The sequence below is a fragment of the Ovis aries genome, chromosome 9 (genome assembly GCF_016772045.2).
Source record: "Ovis aries strain OAR_USU_Benz2616 breed Rambouillet chromosome 9, ARS-UI_Ramb_v3.0, whole genome shotgun sequence".
Classification (NCBI taxonomy): domain Eukaryota; kingdom Metazoa; phylum Chordata; class Mammalia; order Artiodactyla; family Bovidae; genus Ovis; species Ovis aries.
In genome coordinates this window covers 77,473,906-77,496,400 of record NC_056062.1, presented here as the reverse complement: position 1 = coordinate 77,496,400, position 22,495 = coordinate 77,473,906, and the positions used below count along the sequence as shown (strand labels likewise).

At 38.1% G+C, this 22,495-nt stretch overlaps 1 protein-coding gene across 19 annotated transcripts in view; it reads left to right on the top strand.

Moving 5' to 3' along the window:
* The window catches only part of VPS13B (vacuolar protein sorting 13 homolog B), a 784,482-nt gene that overhangs the window by 667,880 nt on the left and 94,107 nt on the right, over positions 1 to 22,495 (top strand). For all 19 annotated transcript variants that reach the window (XM_060393910.1, XM_042254441.2, XM_060393907.1 and 16 more), the window contains exons 40-43: positions 2,639 to 2,835; positions 14,606 to 14,787; positions 15,951 to 16,300; positions 22,126 to 22,287. In XM_060393910.1, the coding sequence (XP_060249893.1) occupies positions 2,639 to 2,835; positions 14,606 to 14,787; positions 15,951 to 16,300; positions 22,126 to 22,287 (891 nt within the window). The remainder of the gene's footprint in view (positions 1 to 2,638; positions 2,836 to 14,605; positions 14,788 to 15,950; positions 16,301 to 22,125; positions 22,288 to 22,495) is intronic.

The window sequence follows — 22,495 nt, the reverse complement described above, 5'->3', positions numbered from 1 at the left end:
AGCCCATTAGATGTAACTCCAAAGTTTGTGCTTTAATCTTCTATACTTCTCTGTGGGGAATTTTTAGTGTGCCAGAGATGGACTGAATCACTCAGAATGTGTGTATTTGTTCATTCATTCATGAATTATTCATTCATTTATTCAGCAACTTTTTTGAACATACACTGTATACAGTTTGCCAAGTGCTGTGAAAATCCAGAGCTTAGCCAAATGGAAATCATTCCCTCAAAGAATGTGTCTATCAGGGAAAATGTCATGTATAGAAATAACTGTAACATGAGGTGTATAGTGATAAGAGCTATGAAACAGATTCCCATTTTAAAAAAACTATTGGAGTTCAGAAAAGGGAAAGCATTTCTCCATCTGGGAGGTGAAAACGCTCAAAGAAAGGTGGTATTTCATTTGGACCCTGATAAATGGGAAAGATTTAAACATTAGACAATGAGAAACCAAAGATGCTATAGGTATTTCAGACAGAGAGAGAATATAGGAACAAAGACCCAGTGAGAAGAAAGTTAGAAAAATGTGTGTGTCTTGGAAAGCAAGAAGAAGGAGAATTTCAAGAAATGGTGACTGAAAGTAGAATTTATTGATATGTCACTTGTCCTTATCACCAACAAAAACATGCTGCGTTTCCTCACTCTTAGACATATCCATTTCGTGCCCCTTTCTTCCATTTATCTCCTCTCCATACATGGATGCTTAAGTCACTGTTTAAGGAAAAGAAACTATTGTAGGTGGAGGTAAAATTTATTCCCATTCAAAGATTAAGAACTGCTTTATTTAAGAAAGAAAGATTAAAGAGAAGTCTATTCATTCAGAAAGCATCTACTAAATATACTGTTATGTCCCCCACACTGTTAGATGCTAATAAAGGACCACAGGGTCAGCTAAAGGAGACAAACACGAATAAGGAATTGCAAAGTATAATGACCTGTGTGGTAGATATGGAAGTGACACAAGAAAGGTAGTGATCAGCTCTAAGAATGGTCATAATCAGGAAATTCCTTGTTCATTTTAATGGTTGTACAGATTCCATTCTATAGATCTACATGTTATATTTAATCTCATATTGGCAGATATTTTAATGTTTCTACTTTCTTATTCATATAGTACTGAAGTAAATCCACACACATACACACATCATTGCATTGGAATATCTGTAAAACAAATCCTTAGATGTGTCCTTCCAAGCGTTTAATATATATTGCCAAATTATTCTCCAAAGATACTGGGTAGAAATGCTTTTTTTTTCCTATACCTGTACAGAACTGTCAGTCTTTTCAAACTGCCACATTAATAAATAAAAATATTACATTATTGTTTTAATTTGAATTTCTATAAGTATTAATGAAATTGAATATCTTTTCATGTTTACTGACTGGTTATATCTTTTCTTCTGTGAATTAATTGCTGTCCAAATCTGGGATTTTACCTCATCCAGACTAATAGCCTGTTAACGTTTTATGAATGCTTACAGAAGATATTAGACTTTGGTCAGAAACAAAGAACATCATTGCTTGTGGCACGGCAGACAGCATGAACATCATCTTTGTATTGGTTCCTCTTGCCCCCAAGTCCCACAGGGGCCATGCAAAAAGGCCCCCAGGGTTTTCTCAGCATGCAGTAGATGAATGGCACAGCATGGAACGTGGAGCTTGTCAAATCCACCCATTTTAGAGCAAGTCTGCTCTTTGTCCTGGAAAGAAACTTTACCTCATCGCTCAAGGATGCTTTCTACAAACACAACCTGAGAAATGGCCCCAGTTAATAGCTCTCAGGGCCTCGCATCCTTTGTGTACCTGGCAAGAATATGCAAGGATGGATTTTCAGGGCCTCTTCCAACAACTGCCTTTGCTTACTTTTCTACATGCTTACTTGTCACTTTCTCATTGATTTATAAGAGTTCTCTGCTATCACAACAGGGACCCTAGATCTGTCATTAAATACTACCTGTTTTTATGCTAGCTTGCTTTTTATTAATTTTGATGTTAACGGTTGTGAGGTTTGTTTGTCTTACCATCCTTGGGTTTCATGCCACACACAGAAAAGTTTACCCTATTATGATATAAATATTAACTGATTTTTTTCCCGTATGCTCTCAGTTTTTAGCCTAGTCTTAACATTTTGATCCCTTTGGAATTTACTTTGATATAGGAATCGTGTAGGGACCCACTTTGTTTTACCAGGCTAACCAGTCCTTGCAACCTCATTTCCGGTCTCTCCTCAACTTGTTTGAAATAGTACCTTCATTATATACTAAAATTTATCTGTACTTATATTTTATTATTCTTCTTTCTTTTCTTTTATATGTATGTTACTACTCCAACCTTATCTTTAGCTTTAATGAGTATAGCTTTGTAACACATTTAACATCTGGTAGAATTAATTCCCCATTCTTTCTCCTTTATTTAAAAACTTTTTGACTGTTTCCACATATTATTCTTGAATGGGCCTTTTAAAGTAAAGTAGGTAAATAGGATGAATATAACTATGAAAAGAAATCCTAAATTACTGTCCTTTATACTTATTCCCCCTTTTAAGTTGTAACTTTTATGAAGATTCGAGTTGCATGTCAACAAATACAAAAGCATAGTTTCTCTTTGCAACTTCTAAAATCTTCTTTCTTTTAATATAGATTCCTTGTAGTTTGGAATACTGGGATGAACTCCAGAAGGTTTTTGTTGCATTTCGAGAATTTAGTCTGTCTGAAAGCAAAGTTTGTGAACTGCAATTGCCAGATATCAATCTTGTGAACGACCAGAAGAAACTGGTATCCTCGGATCTTTGGAGAATTGTCTTGAACAGCAGCCAAAACGGAGCTGACGACCAAAGGTAACTCTGAAAAAAATGAAACATGAAATAGTGGCGTTGTACTAGGAAGTCATAGTCAAATCATCTTGTCTAGTGGCCCCACCTTTAGCGCTCTATCAGCTGCATCTGTCGGAACTATGCATGAGAACCAGGAAGCAAGGTAGAAGCTGATGTTTCAAAGTCTGTGTATTAAAATTCCTGTTTTACTGTGAGCTCTCTCAGAGTGCTTGTTCCTTAGATATAAAAGGAAAAGCGAGCAAAAGGCAAACTACAAAGATCCATTTATCCTGAACTGAAAACTATAGATGAAAAGAGCCATACACGCTTCAGTAGACTGTTAATGACAGTCATCAGTATATGTAAATGATTAACCATGGGGCGTTAAAAGAGAGTTTAAGTAAATAACTGTCTCCTTCTGAAAAGATAAATTTTGGAAATATTTCTTTCTTACATGGTTTTAAAAGAAAAAACCTTTAAAAGACAGACCTCCAGACATTAGGAAAACTTGGCTAACCAAAATAATTTATACTCAAAGGATTTCAGATAGCCAGAGCTTTATGCAGCTCTTGAATCTGTCTGTCTGTAATGTATCTTGAAAGCTATAGACTTCAGGTATTCTGAATCATGTCCCTAGAACTTCCTCTTCCACACCTCCTGCAGGATATCTGGTTAGTGACAAAACAGAGACAAATTGTTCCCACTTTCAGTGTTTGCTTGCTTAATACATCCACTAAATTAGAGAAAAAATGGCTTCAGCAATGTGTTCTTCAGCGCTCCTTCTAGATTACATATCTGTTATATCTTTCTGTTCATGCTCTCATAATGACAAGAAAAAGACACTGAATCACCATAAGTGGAACAGTTTCTTGAGTCATATGATATGTGTGCTGTGGACCCACATTGATATTGCTGCCCATCACTTTCAATGTCCTACCTTTGAATTCTCCTGATGGATTTGCTTTAGCATCATCTTATTCCTCATATTTAATCCCTCCCTCCCTTTCTTTCCCAAGCACCATTTTGACACTAACAGAGAGAAGAAAAATCCCCTATTCCAACTCCTTGCAGCTGAACTGTTTTCTCTTTTTTTTACCTTTATTTTTGCCATCATTGTATGCCTTTACAGGGTCATAATCATAGCATACCATTTTGTATTCTGATTCCTATTTTATAGATAGTTGTGAATACTTTCTCTTTTGTAATTATTAATAATATGTGCTCCTTGAAGAACATTTGGGAAATAAAGAAAATAATACCACTACCCATCATCATATCACACAGTACAAACCTCTGTTCGAATTTTAGTCTGTAGCCTCAGTCTTTTTTTCATTGATTACTTTGTTTGCTTAATAATAATATGTCTTATACTTTACATACTCTATTTCTAGGTCATTTGGGCTCTTTAAAAAATAACTATCTTCCTAGTATATTACCTACTAAAGTATGACTGGTGAAAATATGTTAGAGGAATGGGGTGTTGATTTTACATGTATGAAATGCAACTGTGAAAAAAACACCCTCCTGTGAGGAGTTAGCACGTGAATAGAAAGATTGCCTCTTCTAAGCATAAATTACCTAGTCAGAAACCAGGAAATCTCAGAAAACAGAGCTATTGGTAATGAAATTGATGGAAAAACAAAGAACTGTTTTATTATTAGTATCAAGTTAGACATCATTTCTTGATTCTAATAATGAAAGAATACATTTTCATCAGTTGAACAGGTTAAGTCCTTTGAATCTGAAACATTCATAAAAATCTAGCAGGGAATGGAAAATCTTTAGGGAATGGAAATTTATGCAGTCAAATTTAGGCAATTTTTCACCAGGCTTTAGATATTGTAATCACAGGTCTTTTGTCCTCACCTGGGATTTTTTCATCTTGCCTAATATTTCATAATTGATCTTGCTTTAAATTGCTTGACATAAATTTTTCAGGTAGAAATTGATAATAGTGAAATTAAATTTAAAGAGCTGGTTTAAAAGTCAACATAATAAAACACCAACATTAAGACATTTTTCAAAAAGGACAGTAAATAAATTTCATTCAGTTTCTTGAAGGAAAACATCAGTGCTTTGATAATATTCAACATTTTATGTAGAGATAAAACTGCTATAATTAGATCCAATATATTCTGTCATGAGAGATCTAAAACTGAGTGAAAATCTGACACTTTCATGATTAGAATTTGTCTTATCTTAAATAATATTTATGGTTTGAGATGGATATGCATCAGACCATTGTACATTACTAGAAGAAAGTTCATAAAAATAAGTCCCATGAAGCTTAATCTAAAAATAGAAAGGTATCCTGCCCACAATTGTCAAATAGTGCAACAGTGTAGGACACTTAGTGGCCTCACTGCTGCTGCTGCTGCTAAGTCGCTTCAGTCGTGTCCAACTCTGTGCAACCCCATGGACAGCAGCCCACCAGGCTCCCCCATCCTTGGGATTCTCCAGGCAAGAACACTGGAGTGGGTTGCCAGTTCCTTCTCCAATGCATGAAAGTGAGAAGTGAAAGTGAAGTCGCTCAGTCGTGTCCAACTCCTAGCGACCCCATGGACTGCAGCCCACCAGGCTCCTCTGTCCATGGGATTTTCCAGGCAAGAGTACTGGAGTGGGGTGCCATTGCCTTCTCCGAGTGGCATCACTATGTGTATGTAAGCAGAAGCACTGTTTATTAGAGAATTTCAAGTCAGGAGACCCCGTTTAAGTCCTGGCTCCATCCCCAACTAGCTCTTTGGCCCCAAGAACCTGATTTCTGAGCTGAAGGCTTAGGAAGGGGTAGGAGCTAACCAGTCTGAAGGGTGGCAGGTAGCCTTCAGTACATAGGACTGGAGGGAAAAGATTCAGTATCTTAAACCTTGGTCTGTGTATCCCATACAGGCATATATTCTTTAATTCAGTCCCCATGTATTTGTAATACTTATTTTCTACTGTCTTTTATTAATGGTTTGCTTGGTCATATGAAAATGATATTGGGTAATAGTTAGTCTTAGTTTCCACAATAGTACTGACCTTTATGAGACTTCTTCTATTTGTGGTGCACTGGACTGAAACAGCAGATACAGTCTTTAAGGCCTGACCTGGAGGGTACCTGGTGGCTCAGATGGTAAAGAATCTTCCTGCTATGCAGGGTTCGATCCTTGGGTTGGGAAGATCCCCTGGAGGAGGGCGTGGAAACCCACTTCAGTATTCTTGCCTGTAAAATCCTGTGGACAGAGGAGCATGGCAGACTATAGTCCTTGCAGTCACAAAGAGTTGGACACAACTGAGTGACTAAAACTTTCACTTTCAGGATAGCCATTTTAGCTATTTATTCTGAATCTCATCATATATATGTTTGTCCATCCCCATTACCCACTGCTGAAGTTTAAATGAACCCCTTTTACCAGTTAGGTCCTGACAAGAAACAGCCAGCACACTTGAACAGATTACCTGAGGAGAGTTTAATGTAAAGACTGTTTCCAAAGTGCTGGCAAGGTTAAGGGATAGGACAGTACCCTGAGGCTAGAAACCATGAGGAACCATCCCATTCTTAGTCATACAGCCATTACTGAAACTAACCCAGAACATGTGATTGTAGCTGTTTTTGCAGCAGCGATGTGAGGAAATGTGACTAAGAAGGAGCCAGGGGAATGGAGGCCGCCTCCCTAGTCTCTTCCCATCTTCTGATCTCCTGTGGGCACCTTCCACTGGCTGAACCAGAAGACACGCTGAGAACACAGTGGCTCATTGATACAGTCAGGGGCAGAGAATAGGACAGGGAAGGGTAGAAAGTGGATCTCAAGAGCAAACATGAGCACATGCTGTATTTGGAATTTATGGTTTCTTACCCAGTGAGGGACCTGGGAGGAAAGACGAGAAATGAACTGGTGGACCCAGGTCTCAGGCTTTGGGCTATTCTGCTAGGTTCCCTGAGTTTGGTATCAACCAGATGTCTTCGGATGGACCAAACCAACTTTCTGCTTGGTTTCACCCCTACTTTTCACCCCACATGGCTAACTCTGGAAGTATGTGACTATATAAAGTCACAAGTTTCAGGCAATTGTTGTGTTACACACAATAACTGTGAAGATCTTGGTATATATATCCAGTTAATTTTATAACAAGGTGTTTGATGATAATGCTAAACTCTGTACCAAACCACCTTACCTGCCTCCAGGAAACCTGTATGGAGGTCAAGAAGCAACAGTTAGATCTGAATATGGAACAACAGACTGGTTTAAAATTGGGAAAGGAGTGCGTCAAGGCTGTATATTGTCACCCTGCTTATTTAACTTATATGCAGAGAACATTATGTGAAATACTAGACTGGAATCAGTCACAAGCTGGAATCAAGATTGCTGGAAGAAATATCAGTAACCTCAGATATGCAGATGATACCACCATTATGGCAGAAAACAAAGAGGAACTAAAGAGCCCCTTGATGAAGATGAAAGAGGAGAGTGAAAAAGCTGGCTTAAAACTCTACGTTCAGAAAACTAAGATCATGGCATCCAGTCCCATCACTTCATGGCATATAGATGGGTAAACAATGGAAATAGTGAAAGACTTTATTTTCTTGGGCTCCAAAATCACTGCGGATGGTGACTGCAGCCATGAAATTAAAAGACACTTGCTCCTTGGAAGAAAAGCTATGCCAGACCTAAACAGCATATTAAAAAGCAGAGACATTATTCTGCTGACAGAGGTCCCTCCAGTCAGAGCTTTGATTTTCCCAGTAGTCACGTAGGGTTGTGAGACTTGGACCATAAAGAGGGCTGAGCACCAAAGAATTGATGCTTTCAAACTGTGGTGCTGGAGGAGACTCTTGAGAGTCCCTTGGACAGCAAGGAGATCAAAGCAGTCAATCCTAAAGGAAATCAACCTTAAATATTTATTGGAACGACTGATGCTGAAGTGGAAGCTCCAATACTTTGGCCACCTGATAAAAAGAGCCAACTTATTGGAAAAGACCCTGATGCTAGGGAAAGATAGAAGGCAGGAGAAGAAGGGGACGACAGAGGAGATGATTGGATGGCATCACTAACTCAATGGATATGAGTTTGAGCAAGCTCTGGGAGATGGTAAAGGATAGGGAAGGCTGGCATGCTACAGTCCATGGGGTTGCAAAGAGTCAGACACAACTGAGTGACTGAACAACAACAAAAACTCTGTTCACCTGTACCAAGTCTTTGGTGTTTTTTCCCATATTACATGGTCACTTTCTCACAGTGTTAAAACATGTGAGAGTAGATTGCTGACAAGAACTTTGTCCCCACCCCAAAAATGCAGGTTCATAGAGGAATCCCCACCCCAAAAATGCAGGTTTGTAGAGGAAGGCATCCTGGAAAGAGAAGTGGCTTAAGGAGTGTGTGATTCTGTCTTCATGCAATGAACATCAAAACTCTGTTGAGTTTTTAGAGTACAAATAATAATAATTTTTTCTCCCACTCCCTGAAGATCCTGTAAAAGAAGTCACTGTCGGCTCGTACTCAGTGTACTTTAGGACAGTGGTCCATAACTTTGTGTGTGTGTGTGTGTGTGTGTGTGTGTGTGTGTGTGTGAGATAGAGAAAGAGAGATGCTCTTCATTTCCCCAGCCTTCTTTCTTGTATGTAAAGGTAGTCCAGGAGTCAGAGAAAGAGCATTGTGATGGCAAAGTCCCTGGATCATTTCCTTTCTTCTCACTGTTTGACTTTCCACCAGAAGATCACTGTGGCCACTAGATAACCATTCCCCTCCATTTGGCTACTTAGAGCTGTACTTTTAGATGTACCTAAATTTGCTGGGTGGAGAAGGAAATGGCAACCCACTCCGGTATTCTTGCCTGGAGAATCCTATGGACAGAGGAGCCTGGCAGGCTACAGCCCATAGGGCTGCAAAGAGTCAGTCACAACTGAGTGTCTGGGCATAAATTTCCTGGGTACCATTTTTTTTTAACCTTTTGACTTTAATAAACCATTCAGACAATAATCTTGGTTGGAACTGCTTTGCTACTTATTTTTTCTCCCACAATGATGTAATCCAGGATATCTAGAAGGTTCTTTCCTAGGGCTAAATGTGAGGTTTTGTCTTCTGCCCCTTGCTTGAGGAATGCTTGTATTCTTCCCCAATTATCTTTTTGAATCCTTTTACTGTTTTCTTTTAGTTGGTAATGAAACTCAATGTAACAACTCCTTACCCCTCTGTCAGGGAGTTGCGCTTTGCCAGGCAGTCCTTCTTCCCATCTTTTTAAAACTGCATATATAGTTTTAATCCATTAGTGGGTCATGGAATCTACATAGCAGGTTGCAGGTGAAATTTTTTAACCAATTCTTAAAAATTGAAGTATAGTTGATTCATAGTGTTGTATCAGTTTCACATGTACAGCCAAGTGCTTGAGATATATTCTTTTTCAGATTCTTTTCCGTCATAGTTGGTAACAAGCTATTGATTAGTTCTCTGTGCTGTAAAGTAGGTCCTTGTTTATCTATTTTATATATAGTAGTTTGTATCAGCTAATCCCAAACTCCTAATTTATCCCTTTCTCATGACATTCCCCCCACTATCTCCTTCAGTAACCCTAAGTTTGTTTTCTATTTCTGTGAGTCTGTTTCTGTTTTGTAAGTTAAATTCATTTGTATCACTTTTTTAGATTCCACATATAAGCAATATACAGTATTTATCTGACTTCTTTCACTTAATATGATAATCTCTAGCTCCATCCATGTCGTATAGAATCTCAGTTTGGGAAGATGAAAAAGTTCTGAAGATAAGATGCTGTTGATAATTGCATAGCAATGTGAACATACTTAATGCCACTGAACTGTAAACTGTTAGATGGTTAAAACGGTGAAATTCACATTATGTACGTTTTACCACAACTTTAAAAAATCAGAGAGTATCATATTTTGAGTAATCCCCCCTCCCATTTTATGTGTGTACTAGGTTACAGCAGAAGTGTATTTTAAATTTTGGGTCTGAATTAAGACATTCTCCCCCAAAAAGACAGTTCTAGGGAGAACACGCTGTAGCAGGCACCCACACTGTCCTGTCTTCTCTCATCCATTCATTGCTCTCCCAGAGTGGACAGGGCAGTGTTTTTGCAGTAGGCAAGAGAGAGTTTAGGTGAACCAGTGTTGAGAAATAGTGCTGCACTGGGACGAATGACGGCATGATGAGTTCTCTCAAGAAGGGGTAGGCCTACCCACTCCAGTATTCTTGGGCTTCCCTCATGGCTCAGCTGTAGAGAGTCCGCTTGCAATGCGGGAGACCTGGGTTCGGTCCCTGGGTTGGTAAGATCCCCTGGAGAAGGGAACCCACTCCAGTATTCTGGCCTGGAGAGTTCCATGGACTATATCATCCATGGGGGTCACAAAGAGTTGGACAGGACTGAGTGACTTTCACTTTCACTTGGGAACTGAGGGTAATCACCAACAATTAACATTAAACTAAGGAGCCAATATGGTACCCTGTTTGCCAGTCAGGAAAAGAGGGATAGGCTTTTTTTTTCCTATTATGGAGTGATAGAGCTTATGCCAAGCAGTTTGTATGTAGTACTTCCTTTGATACTCAAAAGCAAGTCCAATTACTATACTCACTTTACAGATAAGAAAACTGAGATTCAGCAAGGTGAAATTATTTGCCCACGATTACAATATAAGTGGTGGGGCTTCCCTGGTGACTCAGATGGTAAAGAATTTGCCTGCAATGTGGGAGACCCAGGTTCAATCCCTGGGTTGGAAAGATCCCCTGGAGAAAGGAGTGACAACCCACTCCAGTATTCTTGCCTGGAGAATTAGATGGACAGAAGAGCCTGGTGAGCTACAGCCCATGGGATCACAAAGAGTCCTGCATGACTGAGCAACTAACACTTTCACTTTCACAATATAAGTGGTAGCAGTTCAAGCATTTTCATCTAGGTTTTCTTACATCAGTCATTCTCTGCTTAATCTCTATGCTGTATTATAAAACTCTTATTACCACAGAGGGATCCAGAAAAAAGCTCAAGGCTTTTCCAGTCAAGTCAGATTGTTGTTGGATACCTGCAGAGCTATTGTTGGATACCTAGAGTGACATACAGGAGTGAATTTTTAAGGATTATGCTTGGGTCCCTGCAGTACCTATGGATCAATCAAGATCCAGACTTACTAAAACATAAAACACTCCTTGTTTAAAGGAATTGATTCCCATCTATGGATCACCTAGGACAGCCTATAAGTTTCTTTGGCTATAATGAAGGTATGGATATGTAAAACTCCTGCCATACTTTCTACTTTTTAGAATATTTCCTTTGTTTTAAAAATTAGAATTTCTGTTAGGAACTAATTGATTATTTGAACTATTGAATCTTAAGTTCTATGTATTACTATTTGACAGGTTTTGCTCCTTAGAGCCGTTTTTGCTTTTCTATTTCTGATTATTACATATCTCATAAGTTATGTTTTTCCTTTTGATGTCTGGATCAGATCAAACTCCATCATACTTAATTAAGGAAATGAAGCTGCTATAAATGTCCCCAGCACCATCACTGTTCTCATCTTTGACTGTTTAGCTTTATTATATAGATATTTTTAATGCTTATAAAAGAGGTAACCATACAGATGCTACTTTTATAGTTTATGTGCATTCATATGTGCTAAGTCGCTTCAGTCATGTCTGACTCTGTGTGACCCCATGGACTGCAGCCCACCAGGCTCCTCTGTCCATGGGGATTCTCCAGGCAAGAATACTGGAGTGGGTTGCCATTTCCTTCTCCAAGGGATCTTCTTGACCCTGGATTTCCAGGGGATCTGCCTGACCCTGACCCAGGATCAAACCCGCATCTCTTATGTCTCTTGCATTGGTAGGCATGTTGTTTACCACTAGCACCACCTCGGGAGCCCTTTATAGTGTATTCAGTTCAGTTCAGTTGCTCAGTCGTGTCCAACTCTTTGCGACCCCATGAATCACAGTACGCCAGGCCTCCCTGTCCATCACCAGCTCCCAGACTTCACTCAAACTCATGTGCATCGAGTCGGTGATGCCATCCAGCCATCTCATCCTCTGTCATCCCCTTCTCCTCCTGCCCCCAATCCCCACCAGCATCAGAGTCTTTTCCAATGAGTCAAGTCTTCGCATGAGGTGGCCAAAGTACTGGAGTTTCAGCTTCAGTATCAGTCCTTCCAATGAACACCCAGGCCTGATCTCCTTCAGAATGGACTGGTTGGATCTCCTTGCAGTCCAAGGGACTCTCAAGAGTCTTCTCCAACACCACAGTTCAAAAACATCAATTCTTCAGTGCTCAACTTTCTTCACAGTCCAATCTCACATCCATACATGACCACTGGAAAAACCATAGCCTTGACTAGACGGACCTTTGTTGGCAAAGTAATGTCTCTGCTTTTAAATATGCTATCTAGGTTGGTCATAACTTTACATCCAAGGAGTAAGTGTCTTTTAATTTCATGGCTGCAGTAACCATCTGCAGTGATTTTGGAGCCCCCCAAAAAATAAAGTCTGATACTGTTTCCACTATTTCCCCATCTATTTCCCATGAAGTGATGGGACCAGATGCCATGATCTTAATTTTCTGATTAGTGATGATCAGATTAAGGTGAACATCAAAAAACTTCAAATTTATTGATTCAAAACATAAAGCATATTCATATTACATGTGCCATATTTTATGTTTAAGACATTTTAATTTTATTATAACTCAAGTTTTTAAATATAGATTGGTAACATTTTAGAAGGATTTGAAGATTGAAAGAGTACTGATTGTTTGAATATATATGTTAGGAGTTGCTATAAGACCTAAAAATACTGTTTTAACCATTGATTTGTACATTTAATTTAGGAAAAGTAAAAAGTCAATCAACTTGTTATAAATAAAGATTGTGATACCTTAGCAACTTTTTCAACTTATTACAGTATTTGCTACTCTCAGGAGAGAGAAAAGTAAATTTTGGAAAATATCAAGAGTGTCAAAAATGGCAGTTGGCAAAAAGAATTCTTCAGATAAACACCTCAAATTGTGTGCTTACAGTTTTAGAACTGATCTCAAAGTACTCTCACCTGGATTTTTAATAATATTTTGACTAACACTATACCCTATTTTTAACAACTTCTTAAGGGAGAGAGTTCATATGGGTAAAATACATGTATTAATACAACTAATACAGTTTGGCCTTTTTGAATAAATATAAATATTAATTTTACCTTACCAGTGAGATCTTTTTTACCTGTGATTTTTTTTTTTTTCAGTGAAGTGGTTGATTTACAGTGTTATGTCAGTTTCTGGTATATAGGAAAGTGAGTCAGTTACATATGTATAATGTATATTATATATATGTTTTCATATTCTTTTCTGTTACAGGTTATTACAAGATATTGAATATAGTTCCCTGTGCTATATACAGTGGGGCCTTGTTGTTTATTTTAAATGAGATCTTCATTTATAACTCCATAAATCAATTCCTAGAAAGCTGTTTGGATTAGTATGCCCGTTTATAGAAGTGTTAAAGAGTATACCTAGCTGCATTTTCATGCATAACATTTCATCAGAAACATATTGGCCCAGAGTTGTGTTTTCTTTGTATACAATGGAATTTTGCATACAGAGTCATAGCATTGCAGTAAATACCACCACACTGTAAACTCCTTGAAGTTAAACACTCACTAAACCTAGCTTTCTTTTCACCAGCATTTTCCCCATTTCTTTCAAAACCCAGCTGAAGATTCACACTCTTGAGAACCCCATGTGATCCACCCACGCTGTTCTGAGTTCCTCTTAGGTCCAACTTTCCTAGTCCTCGGTGGTTGTTCCATTTTATACTGTTTGTAAATGTCTACATATTTTATACCACCAATTAGACTGTGACTTCATTGAAAACCTAGGATTTATTTCTTTAGTTTTTCCTGTCATAGCTCTCCCGAGGAAACTATAAGCCAGTGCTTCTTCTCTAAGCTCCTCATGGACGTGGGAGCCAGGCTCCACCACAGCTATAAGCAAATTTCAGATTTGGCAAGAAAAGGGTGGAAGACAGTGAGGGGGACTGGAGCTGCATCTGTGAGCCACAATTACCAGAATGCACCCTGGCATCTCCCAGTCCCCAGCTTGTTTCTACGAGCAAACTGAGGCGAGGTAACGAGGCTGCGTATTTCCCATGCATACCAGCAGCCACTTTGAAAAAATGTATTCCCTCCTACAGATGCCTTCACTGTTTATTTTAATCAAATTTTTCTGGTATAAAATGTGTTAGGGGGATGGACAAATAAAGAGAGGACCCAATACATATATTGAGTATATGTGTACTCAGTATTCATGCAGTATAATTGTCCAGGAGACCTTGGTTCTTCTGAACATGGTCATAACTTTTATGGCACCTAGCACAGTATTCAGTGGATATTCAGTAAATAGTATTGACTAACTTATATGGGAATATGGATATGGACAATCTGGAGAAGTAAAACAGAAGATTTATGATGCTGAAAACATTTGGTCTTTTGAACAGCAGAGTCATACTCTGTATTGTGTTGGTCTTTAATATGAGAACAAGTTGTCTGTAAGTCATGTGAAATGTGGATGGAAGAAAATTGGGTTGGCGGTCAATATGGTCTGAGGTTTCAGGAATCCTATGAAACTTTTCTGCTAATAGCTCATAGAGAATAATCAACAAGAACTTAATTTTTAAAAGAAACTCATTTATGTGAACAAATATGGAAGATTTGATAATATACTGACTATAGGATTATGGGAGCTAGTTTTCAAAACCTTTATAGAAAGATGTTTCATTTATATGATGTTGGAAGTTTTAGGTTACTGAACTTCTATTAATAATTTCCCACAGCTCTGCAAGTGAATCTGGTTCTCAAAGCACTTGTGACCAACTTGTAACTCCAACAGCCCTGGCTGCCTGTACCAGAGTTGACTCCTGTTTTACCCCATGGTTTGTCCCGTCTCTTTGCATTTCCTTCCAGTTTGCTCACCTGGAGTTCCATCTCTGTCATCACCTTGATCAGCTTGGCACAGGTACTCTTTATTTTAGCATCAGAATAACATCCATTTAATAGTTACTGTTTTGTCCCTGCACAAAACTCCTTCCCAAATGACCACCACTCACATGGGGAAAGAGGACATTTTTAGAAGCAGCATTTATTTCCTTCGACAATGAGCACCAGCAAAGTTATTCTGAAGTTTTTTTATTTCATATAATTGTCCCCCTTATGTTTGAACCATCTCATTTACTTATTATATAGGTTACCAGTTATATTGAATTACCATGATTTAGTGCATTTCCTAATGAGAATTTTCAAGGAAGTTACAAAAATTGCAGGTTTTTACTATTACTCCAATTATGAATTTTTTGAAAGAAGTACATCTGTTTTTGTTTTATATTCTGAGCCATTACATTAATGGCAAATAGTTTCCAAAAGTACTTGATATTACTTTATCTCGATAAGTATAAATACCTTCCACCAAAAATGGACAAATTCTCCAATATTTTAAAAGACTAGCATTTTTACAAGTTTATAAGGTAGAAGAGTAAGTTTTTCCACATATCAAAAGTTACCTTTTACAAATTTGCTCATGTTCATGAATAATTATTCCTAAAAGTCTGTACCAATTCTTTTCTCCTTAATACATTTTGATTCTGGTATTAGGTTTTCAACCTACATGTAATGGAAAAAGGAAAAAAAAATCAGATTAAAACTAAACACAGCTGCTGTTAAGCATCTTGCCTTTTCAGCAAAAATGGAGCTTAACCTGTATTTTCTAATTCGGGGTCATGTTTTTGGTTTTCAGATTTGGTGGGTAGATACAGAGCACTTCTGTGAAACACGCCTTAAATATTTACCTCCTCTTCATTTTATTTTTATCTGCAACAGTAACCTTTGGAAAAAGACCTGCTGTTTGAACAAAACAGTTTTTTGTCAGTTTTGTTACTTTATTTTTGTTGGTTTGTTTTTCCTTTTTTTTTTTAATTTATTTTTTTTGTTTTGTCTTTTTGAACAAAAGTGTTGTTTACAAATACGTCAAATGTTATATTATCTTCAAAAGAATGTTTGAATTTATTAACCAGCAACTATTGCATTCAATAACCAAGAAGTGAGTAACATAAATGTCATCTCTATATTTCCATAACGTGTTGGCTCATCTCAACTGGTGTATTTCTTGTTTGTTTTTCTCAACAGCTCCACCAAAATACCTACAGCCATTTATTTCTGATAAAAATGTGCCATCTGAACTAGAATACATGGTTATTTCCTTCAAAGAACCACACATGTATCTTCGACAGTGGAACAATAGTTCTGTCTGTCAGGAGATCCAGTTCTCAGCTCAAGCAGACTGTAAACTTCTAGAGTGCAGAAATGTGACAATGCAAAGCTTGGTGAAACCCTTCAGCATCTTTGGACAGACTGCAATTTCCAGCAATGCAGTAGAAAAGCTGATTGATTGCTCCATCATCATTGACTCAATATTTGTAAACTTTGGGCAACATGTAGTTCATTCTCTCAACACTGCAGTACAAGCTTGGCAACAGGTATGCACATTCTAGAGCAGTTTACAGTTTGTCCGTGTGTGATCTTTTACTAGACACTCTGTGTTATCACTTCTAATAATAAATTAAGCACAAACAAAATGTGAGAGAATGAAGAATCTGACGGGCATCATTATATTTGGGGCCTCTTCTGTTTTGGCAAAGCGATGCATGTTATTTTTAAAACCTTTGGAGAATATGGGTTCTCTACACATGGATCAGAGATCATGCCCACATTTTTGTGACTAATGTACCACATCTGTGTGGAAAGTAACATATTCCCAGAAATTTTTTCCAAGTATTATGGCTTTAGTTTGCCAAAGCTTCAACTTGGTATGTATCAAATTGTCTAAGCAGCCATTGCAGAAATGAAGAACCTGTGTGAGTCTTTCTGATAAAAGCATTTCATCTTTCAAAGCAAAAAGGCAGTGAGAGGAAATATGTGAGCACGATATAATCTTAGCTTTTCTCCCATTATTCTGCCATTTTGATTCACTAAAAAAAAGCACTCAGTATTAGATTTTTTAACCAGCTAAAGACTATTGATGAGTAATGTTTTACTTTTATCTTTTGTTTAGAAATTAGCTGTATTAGAAAAGAGATAGAATATAAGTCTGTTTTGAATGACCATTAAAATGGGGAACCTGCCCGTGTTTACTATCATAAATATAATTTCACAAACTATTTGGATCATAGTATGCTCAGTGATTTAATAACAAATTATTTCTGCTTCCCTTACTGATTTTCAGTATAATATTGCATTTTCATAAAGCCCGTGTTGTTATTTAAGCTGAGACGTTTCCCCACATTTTCTGTGTTACATGCATTTGTGCAGACTAACTCCCCAAGAGAAATGGTCCTTCACTCCACCCTGACCTCATGAAGGGATGGGACAGTGGAATTGGGGGGAGGCTGAGCTCTCTAATTTAAGAATTTTTATGGGAATGAACTCTTTTCTTTATATGCATGAAGACCTATACAAGACTAAGGAATTAATTACCTAACATGGCACTACAATAGCAAAGGGAAAGAAGATAACACATCTGTTTCATATTTTAAAATTCTTTTTTAAGGGCATTCCATGGTTTTCTTGTTGCAGAGGACATGCGTAAAATAAGAGCTAGTGTGATCTAAATCTTTGCAGCTGGTTCGAATAGCGATGTGAAAAAAACCTCCGTGGCTCCAATTTCTGTTTTTTGTCATATTTTGAACAATGCATTTAATAAAAAACAAACCTAGAGAATACAAGAGAGTCATTGATAGAGCATTTAAACCCAGGATATTTTTGTCTTGGTATCAGTACCATTATAAAAGGACTCATGTGTAGCAACTACTGCAAAATGGCCCTCAGAAATATCAGTTTCCTCCCAGGGTAAAAATATTCTCTTAGACACAGCTATACATATAAATAAAACACGGTGCATAAATATTTAAATGTTTTAAACCACATCAGAGTGTGAATGACTGACTGGCTAACACAATGCCTTGAAGGAATATTCTGAGTTTTTTTAAAAAATGGAATTGTATATTTGATTAAGTAGAGCCATATGTCACGTAGCATATTGCTGACAGGTACATTCTATGAATAGTTGGTTCTGATTTATACAGAGATTTGGCAATGTTAACATGAGCCACAAGAGGATATACTTCTGTAATTGTTGCTGTAATTTTCTTGTTTCCTCCCATGTCAAGGGTACTTGCCACCAAGTTTTAATGTGGTAGGCATCTAGCCCTGTGTATTCTAAAGTAAATACAAAAATGTACTACTTTGAAATTATAGGACATTTGACATTGAAATGGTCTTATAGAGGGGTTATTAAGTTCATTGTTGCTAAGATGTTCTGAATGTGGTTTATCCCCTTTAGAAGGGAAGCTTAGCTTCCCAAGCTTGGATTTTATTGTGTATATAATGCTCATATACAGTGTAATTATTGCCAATGAGAAATGTGAATTTAATAAGCAGGATATGTTATTTGAGTTCTCCACATACTTTATCAGATTTGTATCGGAGACAAGTCATTTGTATCCAGTGTGGATGAACCAGACAGTTGAAGCATGAAACAATTTGACCTTTCACCTTTAGGTCACAAGTTCAAGATTAACAGAAGCCTTCATCAGTGTCTGATTTCTCTGGCTGTAGATTTTTTTTTCTCTTTTGTGAATGATTAATGTTTTGTGAAACCAGATTAAGGACCCAAAATGCCACTTGCAGTTTGCTTTATATTTCTATGTCACATTCCCACATTTGGACCAAATAGCATTATAAAGGAGATTTTTATTTAAACGTTAAGATAATGCTCATGCGTCTTATCTTAGACCATAAGGATATCCCTCTTTAAATGCCTAATACTCCCGCACAAATCTTAAATGTAAATAAGCCATCTTTTAATTACAGAAGTGTTCTGGGTTTTGCTTTTATATGATGTCATATACAATATGTACCAATTTTTTATAATACACTAGAATTTAAGCATTCCAAGAAATGCTTAAACTTATTACAGTTATAATGAACCCCACAGATGAAGGAGCACTAGAGAAACAGTTCCCTCAGGACTTTGAATATTCTTTAGAAAAATGTAAACAACCCTCTTGTATTCTTTCATTTACATTTTTCCCCAAAACCTTCATCATTTATTAAAGGTCAGTTTTTAGAGATGAGGAAAGTAATATGACTATTTTTTTCCTACTCAGTCACCATCTGGTAACTTAACCTTTGTCTAACCAGCAAATTGATCCCAATTCATTAAGAAAATTGAATTTCAGTCTCAGGTTGACTATCTTAAGTGGGACATTGGAATCATATCCCTTTCTTCATGTTTGTTCTCTTGGACCTAAAGGAGAAAAATGTTTACAAGGAGAGCAGTTTATGTTGATTATATAATGCTAAATGGAAAAATCTCATCAAACTAATTATACACTGTGACTCCAGTTTAATGAAAGGTTTACAAACCTTTAAATATATAAGATATATAAGATAGGATTGGTCTGTTTTACATATAACCATTTCCTTAGCATCCTCTTAGCAACCCTTTTCTGGGGAATAGGAATCCAGCTGGTCTTTTGATTCTTGAGTTTCATTAGTAAAGCTGTATATTTTCACTATTTAAAAAAGATACATAAGATAGAATTGGATAGGATAGATCAGAATGGGAACAAGCAGGATACCAGAAGTGAAAAATTGCTGGAAAAAAATTCTCCAGAATGTTAACAGCAGTTATCTCTGAGTGTAAAATTAGAGATTTTTTTATAAAAAGAAAATCAGTGCTTCCAGTATTTTCTTTCTACTGGAACCTGTGTTACATTTATAATATTAAATTTGCTCACTTATTTGTTTCATGAGTATTTGTTGAGTACTTACATGTCATGCATGGTATACTGAGAACAGGAGATGAAGTTGTAAATAACACCAAACTGGATCCTGCCCTTATGCAGCATAGAGTCTAATGATGGAGACAACAGTGACCTAAAATCATGCAAGTAATTACTCAGTCCTGGGGCTCAGACGGTAAAGAATCTGCCTGCAGTGCTGGAGACTTGCATTCAATACCTGGATCAGGAAGATCCCCTGGAGGAAGACATGACAACCCACTCCAGTATTCTTGCCTGGAGAATCCCAAGGACTGAGGAGACTGGCAGGCTACAGTCCTTAGGGTCACAAAGAGTCAGACACAACTGAACAACTAAGCATAGCACAGGGATCAGTACGGTTAAGGCAAAATACAGTGTTGTGTAAGCCTAAAATAGGGGGACCTGGGACTTCCTTGGTGGTCCAGTGGCTAAGGCTCCATGCTCCCAATGCAGGGGGCCCAGGGTTCGATCCCTGCTCAGGGAAATAGAGCCCACATGCTGCAACTAAGACCCTGCCCAGTCAAATAAATAAATAAAAATAAATATTATTTTTTAAAAAAAATAGGTGGACCTAAGGTGATCTTGGAGGATCTCAGGAGGCTGCTTACTCTGAGAGCGTGACCTGAAGACAGGAACCTGAAAACTGAGTCAGAACAAATTAATTGAGCAAGGAGGAAAAAAGGTCCAACCAAAAGAATGGCACTGAAACAGGAAGGAGTTTGACGTGTTGGATGAATTGAGAGGCGGCCTGTGGTGTTGGAGGAGCTGAAAGGGGCTGGTGGAGCTGGGGTCTAGAGGAGAGTGGTTCAAGATGCAGCTGGGGCCAGACCAGGCAGAATGCCTGAAACCCGCCGGCAGTCCAGTTTTGAAATCACAGCTCATGATTAAAAGCCACAGCAAAAAGGAGTATGGGTAGACAGCAGGTAATTATTGGTTATAACTGCTTCAGTCTCACTTACCCAGAGACTCTTTATGATTAGTGTGGTTGTCAGGCAAGGTTCCACTCCATGAGTACAGAGAGGGTTGGTGAGAATAGACAGATGATAAGAGTGAGCACTTAGAAGTCCCTCAAGGATGTCTCTAGAGGAAGGCGATATTTCAAGGCCTCTTCACTCACTGCAGCTGTGGAGCTCTGTCTGCGCACTTGGGGGACCTTCTGGTTGATTAGGAGCTGCTTGTACCTCCCAGGATAACTGTTTTCATAAGGTTCTAGATCAGGTCTTGGTCCAGGCTGGATTCTAGTACATTCGTCCATAAACTCCTAGGCTTCAGGCCACATAGTCACTTAAATCTCCATGCTCAAGATGATATAGCCCTTTTTACTCTCCCTCCCCTTAGTAAAATGGCAAATGATGGAGTGTGGCTTTATTACATTACTTAGAGCCACAACCAGGAAATAAAGGCCAACTGGAGAAATCGGCTCAAGGATCAAACCCGGGTCTCCTGCATTGCAGGAAGATTCTTTACCATCTGAGCCACAGGGAAGCCCTATCAGTGACATATTACCTCCCATTATCTGAAAAATCATTGGCTAATTAAGATTTTTTTCTTGCATTCTCAAGTTAGCCATTTATTTAGCTATTCTGTTTACCAAAGGTATGTTGATTGTTTTTAAGCCATAACCTAGTCAGGGTGATAAAAAGAATAAACACAGAAATGCTCTATGACTCAGCCAGTGCTTTGATGTAACAGCAACCAGTGGAGAAGGATGTATCCACACATTAGGAGCATATTACTAATTTGCTGAGCCTCAGTAGATTAATGAAAGACATTTGCTGATTGATTACTAGCTGAAATAGACACCAGCAACTGGTTTTCAACTAACATTTTCTCTTGAAAACTGCAGCTTGGCTTACACAGACTCTGAAGTTGATCTGTTTTGTGTGTTCAGCCTGTTAACAATAGAGGGAAAGTTACGGTTTTATTTACATCTCTCCCTGAGCAGATTTACACAGACACACACCCAGAGAGACACACACACACACAGAGACACAGGCCACCCTCCCCCTTAAGGGAACTGGGGATGTATTACCTAAATGATCCTTGCTTTCTGTAGGGTACAAACTGTGGCTTTGGTAATTGGTCTTGATTGTCAAGTTTAGAAGGCCGGGAACATGGTAATTCTAGCCTCTGGTACTATGCTCAAAAACGTGCACTACCCAGTACAGCATTCTTTGTAGCGTGTTAATTCATTTTAAAACATTAAACGTTTGAGAGCTCTCATTGTTCTTTTTCCTCTTCTGTGTATATGATTTATTTTGCAGGAATATAAATCAAAACATATTCTTGGAACATTTAAGATCTCTTTAAGGTATTTTTTGGTGCTTATCCTGGAAGTATAGAATACTTTGTATACCAGAGCTAATGACAACAGATCTTTTAGTATTTCTGTGTTGTAACAATCGCCACTGGGCAGACAGCTGCCAAACATCTTGCAATTAATCTGATGCACGTTGGCTTTCGTATTCTTTTTCTTTCAGAACAAATGCCCTGAGGTAGAAGAGTTGGTCTTCAGCCATTTTGTGATCTGTAATGACACACAGGAGACACTGCGGTTTGGCCAGGTGGATACTGATGAAAATATCCTGCTGGCCAGTCTCTGCAGTCACCAGTACAGCTGGCGCTCTCACAAATCCCCACAGGTACTTGAGAAACAGCCTTACAAACACAGCAATTGTTAAGGCTGGGGATGCCTTTCTTCTGCATTTATATGCCTGTGTCCAGTTATTTCCCTTTTTAAGTCTCCCAAGGGGCCACATAGTATATATAGCTCCATCTGACAGAAACCCAGAAATGTTTAGAGATGGGAGCGCAGCGTACCCGTGCTCCTCTTGGAGTGGACATTCTCGT